Here is a 15,091-nt window from a genome sequence, read left to right as displayed (position 1 = left end):
CAGAGTTACAGCAATCATGACTTGAGTACGGCACGCTTATTGAATAAGCAAGTTGTAAAACATCTGTGCGTGAGCAGGATTCTTAAGTAATTAGAAATGAAGAGCACGTTTTTCAGACTGACGTTTCACGATATGACGGCACTGTCCTGTGACCAGTGCACTGAGTCATCGATCAGTACACGTCGGACCGCAGCACGGTTGAGTTCGTATCTTGTTTTCTACGATTGTAAGTGCCGAATTTTTAGATAGATGTTTTGTAATTATCTACACGTGCTACACGTGTACGTGTATTTGCATAACCCGGGGCAAATGCTGTTAGCAATTGTACTTTTGTGAGTGTCTTTCATGTCCCTTTCTTGGATACAAAGTGTTTAGTTGGATAGAAAGTCTTGGATACAAAAGAAGATCGACTTCGTTGACATGGTAAGTGTTGGAAAACGTGAATTTTTGGTGCATCGATAGGTAAATACATTGCTCGATGAAATTAACTACGTGTAAATAAATAAGAGATAACGCATAACGTCTGAGCAGTATGACAACGTGATTAAAATGTTTTTTTGAGTGAGAGTAATTCTACATACAAATTTATAAGTCAGTTGACATTTAGATCCAGTTTTAATAAATTCTATAAACGAAAAATGTTTAAATAATATCATGCAATAATTGTAATAGACAAAAGTGGCATGACTTTGTATCACAGCAACTGAAGTTTTAATCACGCAAATTGGAGATTTTACTTTTATTATATGTAGAAATTAATTTTTTGTATGAAAACTATTTGATTATAATACAAAACATTGCAGATAAATTGTAATATAGTATCGAGTAAACAAATAATAGTGTAATCCATTCTAACTTAATATTAGTTGTGGTTTTTAGTCTATAGCTATTACTGTTTGAGTAGTCAAAAATGATTTAAAATAAGCTTTGTGAGAAAATATTCACGCGATTTACGAGGTAGTACATACCAAGTAATTTTATATCGATAGGATTAGGAATGATACGTAACATAAAATTTTAATATTAAATATAAATTTATCGTAATGAAATCCATGTTCTTTTCAATTTATAGTTTTTTGTACTTTAAGAAGTACGTAAAAGTTGTGTTCTAAATCTAGGTATACATGGTTAATTACAATTTGTTAGACGATATAACATTCAAATTAGGATATATTATCAAGCTTCAAAATATTTAAAATGATAAATTTTTAATCACTTTCTGCGTAATAATACCTAATGAAACATTATTTATATCAGATTTATTTATATGTGGAGTAGTATTCATATCAGAGAAAGATTACTTCTAAAATATACTTTATCTAAAATTCGTTTATGTTTATATTGTTTATAAATATATATTTAAGACTGCCATAATTTAAGTTGTATTTTTAAGTTGTTTTATTAATTTTTATGTTCATTTAACAATTTACCTTTAGAATCCAATAACTGAATCTACAAATAACAGCTAATAACAAAGTGATTTACAAGTTTTAAGGTTCTTTTACCAAATACTGTGAGTCAACATTTCATTATCAGTAAAGTGCAAACGCAATGAATCATCGAATATTTCTCCGTAAGAGAAATCTGATCAGTTTTAACAGCCGAATATTCTAGTTCAATACTGATTTTACAGCTTATGATTTGTTTTTAAATGAAATTATCTAAAATTTCTATATAAAAAAACCTCAAAGGTAAATATTGATAGGGCAAATATATTTCTGACAAAAGTCGGAACAGATTTTTTTAAATATAGCGTATAGTTCTTATAGGCATGTGTGTACTTAAGAAGGGTGGCGCACAATGAACTGAAAACGTTAAAAGTATCGTCAAACTGCAAGATTTCATCGAATCTTTTCAAAACTTGGTAATTTAGGGCTTTTGACGTTACTCGTATAGAATCTGAAATAAAAAATTTTAAATTCAAAATCGTGATATCAATACACGCATTATCGCGACATATAGTGGTCTGCAAAGCGATTTATATTTTTTTGTATAAAAACTTCTTTTTGGTCTTTTTTTTTAAATGTAAACTAAATTTCTGCAACAGATTTCGATGTAATATATTTGCAGTAAATTTTGTATCAGTAGCTAAGATACAATATACGGAATAATATAGTTGAAAATGATAAATTATCATATCTATAATCTAATTTCATGTTGTCCAAATATGCAAATATTGGGAAAGTATTTGCACCTTTTTCATCATTTTTATCATCGGAATTTTCAATATCACTAGCACTGTCAATTATTTGAGAATTGGATGCGGTTGCATTAAGAGAATGATAGAGAATGTAATAAAGATAATACTTAAAGGGGTGGTACTATTGTTCCATTTTGTTTTCATGAGATGTACTTGAAATAAAGAAATCTGAAGTATTCAAGACCCTATGAAACATATCTTACAAATTATTCCTTCTATTATTCTTACGTGCATAAAGTAAAATGTATGTTTTGATTTTCGCTGCACCTTCTCTGAAGTATCCAGGCGGCAAATTACTCTTCGAGAATTTCTTTTCCATGTATCAAAATTTTATGAATGGCGGGAGGCATGGAATACCATGGATATTTTTGTTTAAATAAGCGTATTTTTTTGAAAGACAGCTTCTCAAATTTTTTCAAATCGATGGAAAACAGATATGAAATAGTTATTAAAATTATTTAAAAATTATTAATGGTTTTACAATTTATAAACTTATTCTAAAACAAGAATATGTTATAAAATAAAAAGAAATGCACAAAAAAATAAATATGTTTATCTAAATGTGCACGACAGAAAAGTTATAAGACTTACCTATGATTAGACAAAATACTTACAGAATAAGAATTAGAAGTATTAGAAGTTAATAGTCATGTGTGATAATGTCATGTCAAAATTTATTATAAAGTAAGAGTAAAGAAACTATAGAAATGGTTAACTGAACGTACTCAATAAACGATATTTAAAACTACATTATATTTACCTTATAATAATTGCATCAGTTCATCTTACTTGAAATGAATAATATGTGTACATAGAATGAAGAGATTAAATGAAAATATAAAGAAAATATTATGAAAGCCATCTTTGGGATTTCGAACAGATATAAAATCCTTTCTTAGAGTTGGTCACGATAATTCCCTCTGTAAGGTCTGCGTGGGTATCCCCACCACTTCTTGGAATTATTTGCTCCTAGTGAGCCTTACCAGAAAAGTAAATGTTTATATTTTTTTTATCAGTTCCTTCAATCCATGCTTAAGGTTCTTACAACGAAAATGATATCAAACACAAACATGTTCAAATTAATTTAAGTTAAACGAGGAATATATTTGTAATTCGCGAAGGATAATAAATGTTCGCTTACTCTCACTGTTTCTTACTCACTTCAGTAGTTTCTTACTCCCTCTGAATGTTTCCTACTCAATTTTACAGTTTTCTACACGCTTTGATCAGGTGTGTCTACTGTTTCACACTCTCTTCTACAATGTAAACATAGTCGAATAAGCCTCGTTTCACGGGAGATACATACATATTTTTTATGTATTTTAATTTAACCTCTTCATTCGCATATTCGTGCATTATAGGCAAGAAGAATAGTACAATTATTGTGAGGCAAATGTAGCCTAAGTTCTAAATATTATTTAATATATTTAATAACATGGGTAATACTATCATACATGATTGCTTGTATTTTATTATGTAAGTATTTTGTCCAACTGTAGGTAATTTTGATAACTTTTTTGTCAAGTGCATTTAGATTAACACGTTATTATTTTGTACATTCCACTTTATGTCATGTCACGTTGGTCTTTTAGAATTATTTTGTGAATTGTTTCTGAGGAAGATCAGAATAGAATGTTTGAAACATTTAAAATACTTAAAATGACTTTACCTTGTAAAAATTTATTATAATGTTACAGAGCGGTTATAGACATTTTTTTGTAGTCTGTTATGGTCTGTAGAGCTAATAGAGAAATTAACATTAAAAAGGTGTATCTATTCTAGATTGATAAGATGGTAAAACAAAGAAAATAGAGTGACAACAAAGTCAGTTGTGTGAATAAAGAATAATATTAAAACGTTATAAAATATGCAAGTACCAATTTCAATTTAACAATCAATTATTTAATTAAGAAATCTAAGTTAGTTGCTTAAAAAAATATTAGAAACAGTTTATAAATCATACGCAATTGTATGATATATTATATAGATATGTATGAATGTATGTAGATACAATAATGTTCAAAAAGTTATTATTCGATCGGAACCAAGCTACAACAGCTTGAAGAACAGATAGGTGAAATTTAATCTCTCTTATCTCGTTAATAACGGACGAATAAGATATCATGAGAGCGAATGAGATACAATTAATATTTTATTGTCAGCCGCGTTTCACACATAATAACTATTTGATAACGGTTATGGTTGATTGTAATCTATCTTTATGTAAATTCATACGTATACTTCAATATTTTACACTATATTTTATATTTTTTTACTTGGAATCGTTATTATTCACAGGAAAAGAAATGGTTTAGAAAAAGCATAATTTTCTTTTATGCTGCAGTAAGGCGATAATTCGTCCAGAATTTCTGTCTATTGTCCCGAATTTTCCGGCAGATAATTCAGAACGCCTATCTGTCCCGAATTTAGTTATTCTATCCCAAATTGTCGTGAATTATGATAAAGAATCCCTGTGATAAAAAATGATGTCGATGTCATATTCCAGTATCAGTTATCGAGTTAACACGGATACATTTTATATATTAATATCGAAAGATATTAAACTTTCATGTTTTCTCCATTAGATTTTTGCTTATTTTTGAATATTTAAAGTTAGAGTACACGACAGATTTGCGTTTGGGAAAATTAATTTTTTTTCTTAAGTAATTATTCACATACCTATTATAATAAATACGCAATATTTAAAAAACAAAAATTAATAATACTATGAAAAGAAAATGTATTTTCCCTGAAGAATTACAGAAAGAATTCTCTTTGATTAAAATTGAGATACAGAGTCTGATATCAAGTTGAATGTGGGCACCTAATTTTTCAGTTAGTTATTAGCCAACATTTAAGGGAGTCTTCTACTGTAAAGCGTGTTTTTTTGTGCTTTTTCTGCTATTTTTTTTTACAAAGAAACTACGCAATTTTTTACATAAGCGTTTTGCATATAGATATTTCTTGCTTTTTCAACAATATTTACAAATCTTTACAATGATAAATAGTCAAAATTAATGGTAGTACAGAGCCTCATACGCAATCACGCGTGAAAAAATAAAGGGTTCATTTGTTGTCGGAAATTAACCGAAACGTGTCGTGTCGAGTCGAGAAAAGAGTTGGGTAATCAGCGTTGAGCGTACTCAACGTAGTTATAGTTTGTGTGTTTTGTTGTTTCATTTCTACTATTTCATTCAATATATTCGTATACCCTAGCACTGTATTCACCTTAATTTCATATAGTAGTAATTTCCATAGTAATACGAAACTTTAGTACAATAAGTGACGGCTTATAACGTGCAAGCAAATTACACTTTCGATAATTGGAGGGTAACTGCGGAAGATGTACTTATACTTCTCTGCCCCACAATGTGTTAAGTCTCAAGACTTTGACGGCTGCTACTGTTGTTACTGCAAGCTTCTGTTATTAATACTTATTTAATATCTCGGCTCGATACAAATCTCTGAACCGATTCACTTCTCTACAACAAAGTAAGACATATGGAGTTGCTAGGAATACTATCTGCAAGAAAAAATAAACATAAATATAATAATCAAGTTAAACTACACGAAGGTAATATATTATAATTGTAAAATCAAACATGTGTATGTATACATATGTTCTAACAGCAAGTAATAACCGAAATTGTGTGGCGAACCCTATATCCCCATACTGTGTAGTTGATCCCTCCAGCTGTTCTTTTCTACGTGACTTTTCTATTGTAACTTTACTTAGCCACTTCGAAATTCTGAGCGTCGGGGCAGGGCCACACTGTCCGGACACCACGTTTCGCATTGGCCGTACGAAGGGCGGCCGTCGGGCCCAATTTCACGACCACCCGCGGCCTCCTTGTGCAAAGTTACGGTTTCACCGAAAGAGAATACGGTCTTCCAATTTTTCTCGCTACCGAATATGACTTTTATCACGCCTGGCAGCGAGAGATCCGCCTCAATCGTTCCGAGCAGGATACGGGGTTTACCCGCCCAGGTGGGGCACACCTCCAGGGTGTGCTGCGCCGTGTCCTGGTCCGCTGGACAGTGCTAGCAGCGTTCCGTCGTCTCCTTGCCTATACGGCGTAGGTACCGCCTGAAGCATTCGTACCAGGACAGCATCTACACCATGCGATAAGTGAGGGAGCCGTAGCCTCTACCCAATCGGTCCAACAAGAGTGGCCGGATAGTCTCGATAGTCTGCTGACCGAACATCGGTCATACACTACCAGGCCTGGCATCTGAGACCGAATGGATCATGTCCGCGTAGAGGCGGCGAATTCGGTCGCTGGGACTCCACAGGTTGGGGAGGAGTCAGCCTAAAGAACCGACTATCCTCTCCAACTGCGGGGCCTGGGATCGGAAATGCCCCTCAAACCGCCAGTGACTGTCGAGGATCAATTCCAGATACTTCATCTGGGATCTTACCTCGACATCGGCCTCACCTATCCGGATCAGATGGGGAGGAGGCGGCTTTCCCCGAGATGCATGGATCGCCAGCATCAACGTGGTAACATATTCTTCGCGTAGCACGTTAGGCTGACGCCGTCGGGGAGGTCCGCGGCCCGCAGGACGGTGTCGTACCTAAGGTTCTATAGCAAAGACCCTAGTACCGACTCCTGGGGAACTCCGGAGTACACTTCTCTCCGCTCTATACCGTACCGGCTCGGATACTCGATCCACCTATGAACTCTACTATTCCTAATTGTAATCCAGAATATCTATGTAATAGATTAGCGTCAATGGGATCAATGATTTCTTTCAAAGCATTTTTCTTCCGATTCGGTTTATTAAGATCGAGGCAGCGAAACATCTCGATGTAAGTGCTACCTTGTCGACTATTCAAAACGATTCGTGTGTTTTTTTTTAAGAAATCAAGAAGGTCACGAGACATTGTTATACAGGATGAAACGTCTAAAGGTACTCCGCGACCACTGCCCTTAGGTAGGCGGGGACTCCATGTTCCTCGAGTCCCCGTATGATTGCTCTCCAGGGTAGGCTATTAAAGGTATTGGTGATATCCAACGATACTGCTAATGTCACCCTATTCAGGGAGACGGTCAAGGCCGAAAGGGACCGGATGCGACGAATGGCGTTGATGGTCGACCGACCCTCTCGGAACCCGAACTGGTACTCGGGCCCACCCCGCGATAGGTGCTCGACGATGCGGGCCGTCAGTACCCTTTCAAACAACTTACCCGCATCGTTGATGAGACAAATTCTTTCCGGAAGGATGGAGTCGTGATTTCGTTTTTGTAAGTTGGGCTATTATTGGCCTCGACTTCATCCTGCCCTTTCCCGAAGCCGTTACTTTTGTCACCAAAGAAAGGATTGAGCCTGAGAAAACTGGACGCTGGACGGGTGTTCAGTGTCGATTTGGGGACTCATAAATTAAGCTAAAAGTTCTTTTGGACACCAGTCGCGGCGTCTGGATATTGCCGCACCTAAACTTGACACCCATCTGGTCATTCCCCAAGACTTGCTTGCATATTTTATCGAAGACGGAACAATGGTATCATTTTGTAGAAACTAAGGTCTGACTTTTATATCTCCTCTACGTCTCTACTTATAAAAAATAATTATTGATATCATATTATTTGTTCTTTAAATAATTAAGCAATTTGTGTTTAACATTTTTTGTTCTATTGTTAAAAGTAAACAAGATATTCGGGTGACGATTTTAGATGCTTCATCCGGTATAACAATGTCTTGTGACGATGTCACGTCGGGTATATTTATCCGGCAAGGTAGCACTTACATCGAGATGTTTCGCTGCCTTGATCTCAATAAACCGAATTGGAAGAAAAATGCTTTGAAAGAAATCATTGATCCCATTGACGCTAATCTATTACATACACATTCTGAATAGTATAATTAAGAATAGTAGAGTTCATAGTTGCCGTTGAGAGTTCTTTTGGACACCGAGTGAATGTAGCTTTTTTTACATTAAGGGTGACGAACATTTTTATAACAAAAAAGAGTACGTTTGTGCCTATAATTGATGGAAATAAAAACAGAGATGTGCCATGTACGATATAAAAATTTATTAAAAATATTGAGTAATTCTTAATTGGTCAATATTTAAATTATTGTCATACTGCATTATACTATAAATTTAATTCTATATAGCAAGGATGAAAAAAAAAATTTCTTAATTTTTATATGTAGAACTGATACTGAAAATAAGTTTGACACTTTTTTAGCAACCCAAATTTATATTTTTGTATTTCTTTAAATTTTTCAAGACAGTGACCAATATTTTACTGATATAAAATTCTGTCTAATTGGGTAGTTCAAAGGGTTAAGTGGTGTCGTACAATTCAATGGATTATGTCTCGAATTTGGTAAGAGGTAGACAAAAAATTCTACAGAAAAAGTTGAACGGTATATTATGTTTATTTTTCTACAAATTCGCTTGTCTCGTAAGTGCACAGTGCACCCAAAAAATGTAAATGTACTTTTTTATTAAATAAAATCGCATATTTCTTTTTATTTGTATAAATTCTTGGGACATTCTACAAAAAAAAGTATGAAAGTATAATTTAAAAAAAATCAATATTTTGTGAAGCATTTCACATTTTGTATAAGTCGTGTAGATATATATGTACTTTATTTGTTTCTGCAGAAGATTCGAAAGCACGAATTACGTGCTGGCGTACATCGTTCAAACATAAACAGCGACGATATTAATTCGGTTATAAAAAATATAAAGAAACGATGTACGAAGTGCTTACTACCATCCGAAGACAAAACATTTAAATATCTTCCTTACTAAAGAAAGTACCTACACGACTTATAAAAAATGTGAAATATCTCATAATATTTTTTTCTAAATACTGTACACTAATACTTCTTTACCTAGAATGTTCCGAGAAATTAATACGAGTAAAAAGATATGCGATTTCATTGAATGAAAAAGGATATTTGCATTTTTCGAGTGCATCGCTGCACATATACAAAAGGGAAGTCTTAAAAAAATAAACAATACCGTACCATTGAATTTTGTCCTCTATAGTTTTTATCTATCTCTAGAATTTGGCCACGTGTCACTTCGGGCACGCGTGCTATAGATTCGCCACTTCTGTTTTAAATCGTATGGACGATGATAATAAGTGTTGAACATAGAACACACATCGTGTATTTGACAAATAGCACGAAAAGATTTTAAATAACACGTATTGCCGAACGTATTAGCTAGATGCAGACTATGCCGAACAGCGAAAGGAATGTCTCCTTCCACTGGAAGGACATACATATCTGTGTCGTGTTAATATAGTGGCATCAATCGAACGCTTTATGGCTTGGAAATGACCATACATGGTAATGGAGTAAGTACTGCTTAAACTACATCGGCCAACTGTTGTCAGCCTTCGTGCAGATAATAAGCGCGTCTAAGAATGTATGTAATGTTAGAGTTTCAAATATGAAGTAAAAACAAAAGCCAGCTCTTTTCACATCAGATTATAGAGATATATGCCATCGAATTAATACAATCATAAACGAGGAGTAGAAAAATGTTTGCATATTAAAAAAGTGGAGAGTACATTCTTCTCAAAAGTACACTTTGCAAAAGAATATTTCCTCAAATTGAACGTTTTCAATACGTATTCCACATTCATTCACAATGAAATCATATCATAGAGTCAAGAGTTTCTATAAACAATTAGCATAATTGTTGAAGGGTAAAATGAATCACTTACAATAACCATAGTCTACCGTTTACACAAACACATTCCCGACAAGGCAAAGTTCGTAGCAAACAGGGATCACAATGAAAAACACGTTTTCTCTGATTTTAAAAACATAATTAATAGATTATACGATTTCCACGATTTTTTTATAACAAAAAATATATCATAGAAGTATGTCCTCATAGAATCCTGTTTAAATTTATCTTCAAAATATCTATTGGTTATCGCTTCTGTCAGTTCCATTATTTAAACGACATACGTCTATTAGAGAGCGTAACTTTATTCTGATTGGAATCATTTTTATGAATATTATAATAAAACTGCAAGGCTGCAAATAAAATATAAGAAATAAAATTAATTTTATTATTTTATAGAATTTTATCTTTATTTATTTAAAAGTATAAATAAAGTTTAACATTCATATGGCAATAGAGTACTTGACGATAAATGTAATCAATGTAATCCAAACTACAACTTCTGAAAACATCTCATCGTAAGAAAAAGTGTTCATAATATATAAATAATAAAATGGAAGAAAAACGTAAATGATAAAAGATTTGATAAAATAGCTAACATCTTGAAGGTAAACGAAATCTATTTACAAAAAGATACAAAGGACGTTTATAGAACTTTTTGGAATCCTAACAAAGCATTTAGTTCAAGTGTTCACAAGTCGTTTCCGATGGAAAAGTCGTGAGAGTTCTCGCCAATTATACCTTTTTCCAATAACGAAGTTTCATCACTAACGTATGAACAAAAGTATAGAACAACATCGGATTATGACTTAATCATTGCTAAAGTGATTAAGGAACTTCCTAAAAAAGCATGTAGTATTTAATCATTAATTTATACTGCTATTTTCAGATTAGTTTAGAATTACTTTTTAGAAACCGGTCAATGTTCTATCAATATAATTCAGAATATTCGATGTTTTATTGATATCTGGGATTTGTTGTAGACGATCTAAATATAATATTTGGTTACTAGTTACGATTTAAACAATTACTTTCGATAACAGAGTAAATAAAAGATAGTATATCATTTATTGATAGATCTTATCTATTAATATCTAGAATAAAAGACAGCTCTGTAATCTCCTTGATATGATGCAAGCCCTTGACCAAGTTTGTAATATCAAACTTATGCAATGTAACGGAAAATCTTATCGTTCGCACATTAAAGTATTATCCGTTCACACATTTCAAATGTAATATTTCGAACTTTTGGAACGTTTTAGAATAAATTCACATCAATTTATCAAATTGATTTAGGAATACTACGACATCGTGTTCTTACATCAATGTTATTTACGATTTATATTGGTGACTTTTCAACTTCGCACAATACAACGATTTTTACGTTCACAGATAACATCGCGATGTTAACAATTCGCGACAAACTCAAAAAAGGAGGTACCTAAATTTTTCTACCTGCTCAAACAAGGAGACAGTTCGGGAAATATATCGTAACTCAATATGGAATAATAGAAGACCGCTACGTCCAGCAGAATGCTAGATCGACGGAATTTTTAAAGTCTGGATCAACAATTTTCTAATCAAGAAATAATATTACGTAACTTACCAGTCAGAGAAATACGATCGGTGCAAGAACTAAAACGCAGAATTGAGCAGGCATTTCAATACATTCGATCCATATCAAATATTGGCCAAACATGGAGAAGCAATGTAGAAAGGAAAATGTTGACTCTATTGAGGCTGGTGCACAAGCCCGATTTCTAAGAACAATAAGTCAAAACGGTGATATCTTGTGGGTTTATTGAAGAAACAGAAGACAAAAATAAAATACACAAAAATTATATTTTCCTCGTATTTTTTTTATTCTATATTCAATGTCAACTGCAGGCAACCGATAAATTCATCACGGTCTGAATGTTTGAACACTTCCTCTCAAATTGCGAGGATTATTATAAACGCGTTCGTTTATAATAATTCGTCTGTGGCGCGACTACAATTTATTATGGATACATATGTATATATGTAAATATAAATACATTTTAACCGTGAAATCTCTCCAGGAATTAAATGAAACTTTAATATTGTTTTCTAAGGGAACGATTGAGTTCCGATCTATGGTTCTTTTGATACTTTTTATGTCTCGACGACATAACATGATGCATTTGCAAAAAAAATTTTCTGCTGTTTACATTACATTGTATCATATTCTACAGCTATAGTAGGTGCTCAATATGGTGATCATTGGTATTAATGCAGAACCGAAGCCCCCTAATCAGTCAATCGTATAAATTTTCTAATTCCTACTGTGTAATTGATTACTCAGACTGCAGTAAATTTTTTCATCATATCCTCTGGTGTTGTAGATTTTTCATGGCAAGCAATAACTTTTAATTTAATCTACAGATCAAAGGTTAATGATGTAAGATCCGGGAAATGAGTTACCCACATCGCAATTCTCGATCGTTCGATCTAACATTGGGTAAAATTAATATCCAGTATGGTTTTTGCAATCCTTAAATAATATACCGAACAACCTTCATATACTCGTGAAAGCATCGTGCATTCTCTAATATTCGTTACAATATTTTTCGAAATATTTAATAAGATTATTTTATATTATTTAAGTAAGCCCTCGTCGGTGTAATATACTTTATAAGAGGTATCTACCTCTTTAAAGTAACCTTCTAAAATCTTGATTTTAAAGCGATTAAAGGCATTTTTATTTCAATATGTCATAAAAATAAATATCCTTTGGTAGTTTAATTGAAATAAAAGTGGCTAAAATTACCGAGGAAAGTGGTTGCCATAACAGGAAGAGTGCACGCAACACTTCCTTGTAAATATTTCCGTTATACTATGCAACACGATAAAACCTGTGAACATTAATCAAGACTGTATCTTGAACCAACAAAGGTGGGTAACATTTTGCACTTCACGAAAACTTGAATGTTGTAGACTTTAGTAATATCTAAATGTGTTTCGTGGGATTTCTAAAGATTTTGAGAATTGTCATTTTCATAGCTGTTCGAAGAATAGTCTTAACGTATTTTTAATAAAGTATAATTGTTGAACTGAAATTTGGATGAGAACGAGTTCCTTTATGTTTCTAGCGAAGCTATAAAAATTGAAAATAAGAATGATTTCAGTTTAAAAAAGATTTATTTCAACCATTTTCTTTTGTGGAAATGTTTCAAATAAGTGCGGTTGTTTAATATAATCGAAAGCACGAATCGAAAAATTAAAAAAAAATGAGACAGTCCTGTTTGTTTCCTGTTCCTGACTACATAAAAATTCATTGAAATAAATGCTGCATGTTTACATATGGTTCACACGATGACGAATGAATTTATCGGCGTATTGCATACAGGTGATTTGAAATACAAGATGTCTCATTCAGTGACTCATTGTTAGTGATCATGAATTGCATTTGTCACCGCGTGGAGCTATCACGTAAAAATCAAACTGCACGCACATGTATAACGTTAATTTCAACGACTTACGACGTTATAACGTCAGTACGTTAGCAACGTTAACTTTCCATATAGTCAATATTTATATATCCGTGTTTTTGAAAATTTGTCAATAACGAGGATAAACAGGAATCATATATATGGATTTAATGAACATGCGGCACGTATTATCTTATAAGCGTGATAAATTAATTTTTATAACAACCTATAAGAAATTTGTTACTTCGCACAATTGATATTAGATTTTATGCCATAGATTGGTAACTGTATGGAATTCCAAGGTGTATCTGATATAGTATTTGCATCTTTTTATTTATACTCTACCACTTTGCGAAAATTGTTTAACTACGCAATAAAGTGAACGATGCGATATAAATAAAATAAAAATGATTTCAATTTTTCCTATAATTGTTAAGTATTCCATATTTAACTCACAATAAAGTAGTAACTGCGTAAATGTGGCTAACGATACAATATCTCCTAGATCCAATGTAATATCTGACGTGTGTTATACACCATCAATTTTCGTGTGACTAATGAATAAAGAAATATGAAATTGCACACAATATTCAATAACAACAGTTTATTGAAACTTAAGACAAATACAATTTAAATAAAACTTGGTATAACTGTCGAGTAAGTGAATTAGATCTGAAGTTCTGTGAAAGTAGGTGGTTGTGAAAGAAACTATCAAAACAGAATTTTAGAAATAATTTCACGTATTTTGTATCTTCATCGAAGTTAATACGAACAAATTTGGGAGTAGTCGGTATAGAATTGGATATTTGGGAAATAATGGAACCTGAGGGAAGTTATGGGAGCAATGCAAAGTACATCTAAAGAAAGATCAAGGAAAGGAAAATGCGAGTGAGAAGCTCAAGAACAAAAAATATTAGAAGGAGCACATAAGATTTCAGAGTAGCCTTTTAACGACACCTCCTTATTTATGACTGTCAATTGGTGCAAGGTCTATCAAATCCGTAGTGTCTGCGTCTGAAGCAGAGTTAAGTCTATAGTATTTTAAGTATCCTCAAATGAGTTCCATACGCCGAGATTTTGCGACACAATATTAATAATGAATCAATAATCTCAGTACTCTTCTGCGTATTATATACTGTTGACCTGATATCGTCTGAAGGGTTATTAAGCACTAGGTAATTAATGATACATTGTTTCCATCTCGTTTTTTGGAAATGTAGGAAACGAAGAAATCCAAATTCTAAATTCAAAATTGTATCAAGAAAATTGTGATAAATTAGAAAGTTCCGCACTTTATAAATTTATCTATTAAACTCCATAGATAATTATCCCGAGATTCTGCGTTCGTGTTAAATAGGAGTCTACTTTTCATAAAAACTCATTTCACGGGTTGCACCCTTAGTTTGACCGCACCTTATATGATGACAGAATGGTGCATACACGCAGACTGAAAACCGAGACAGATGGTAGTATAAAAGTAGGTCATGAAGCCTCAAACAATTTGATTAAACTTGCGCTCTGAGTTAGAACTTCAACCGTATTCCTCGACAACGATTCAGATCTAGATCGCTTGTAATCACGCTCCAGATATGTGGGTTTATCCTGTTCAGGAATGCAGGCATACATATACGTTTAATTTTTAAGTTTTTTTTTCAAGTATTATAACATTTAAAATTATGGATTTAAAATATTTTCAATTAAATTTCCCATTGATATAACACAACATCGTTGGTACAAGATTGGTAGATATGATTTAACTCCAAACAGGTTAACCAGCACCCTTGA

The 15,091-nt window shown here is 32.8% G+C and overlaps 1 protein-coding gene across 2 annotated transcripts in view; it reads left to right on the top strand.

Annotated features, from left to right (window-relative positions):
• The first annotated feature begins 162 nt into the window (after positions 1-162).
• The window catches only part of LOC143149073 (unconventional myosin-Ie), a 70,810-nt gene continuing 55,881 nt past the window's right edge, over positions 163-15,091 (top strand). The window contains exons 1-2 of one of the 2 annotated variants that reach the window (XM_076316144.1): positions 163-423; positions 11,250-12,770. Coding sequence is in view for 1 of the 2 variants with exons in the window: in XM_076316143.1 (XP_076172258.1) it covers positions 421-423 (3 nt within the window). In the remaining variant the exon portion in view is untranslated. The remainder of the gene's footprint in view (positions 424-11,249; positions 12,771-15,091) is intronic. The other variant, XM_076316143.1, reaches the window with a different exon arrangement.

This window comes from Ptiloglossa arizonensis, chromosome 7, assembly GCF_051014685.1.
Source record: "Ptiloglossa arizonensis isolate GNS036 chromosome 7, iyPtiAriz1_principal, whole genome shotgun sequence".
NCBI classification, from domain to species: domain Eukaryota; kingdom Metazoa; phylum Arthropoda; class Insecta; order Hymenoptera; family Colletidae; genus Ptiloglossa; species Ptiloglossa arizonensis.
This window is presented reverse-complemented; position numbering and strand designations above follow the sequence as displayed.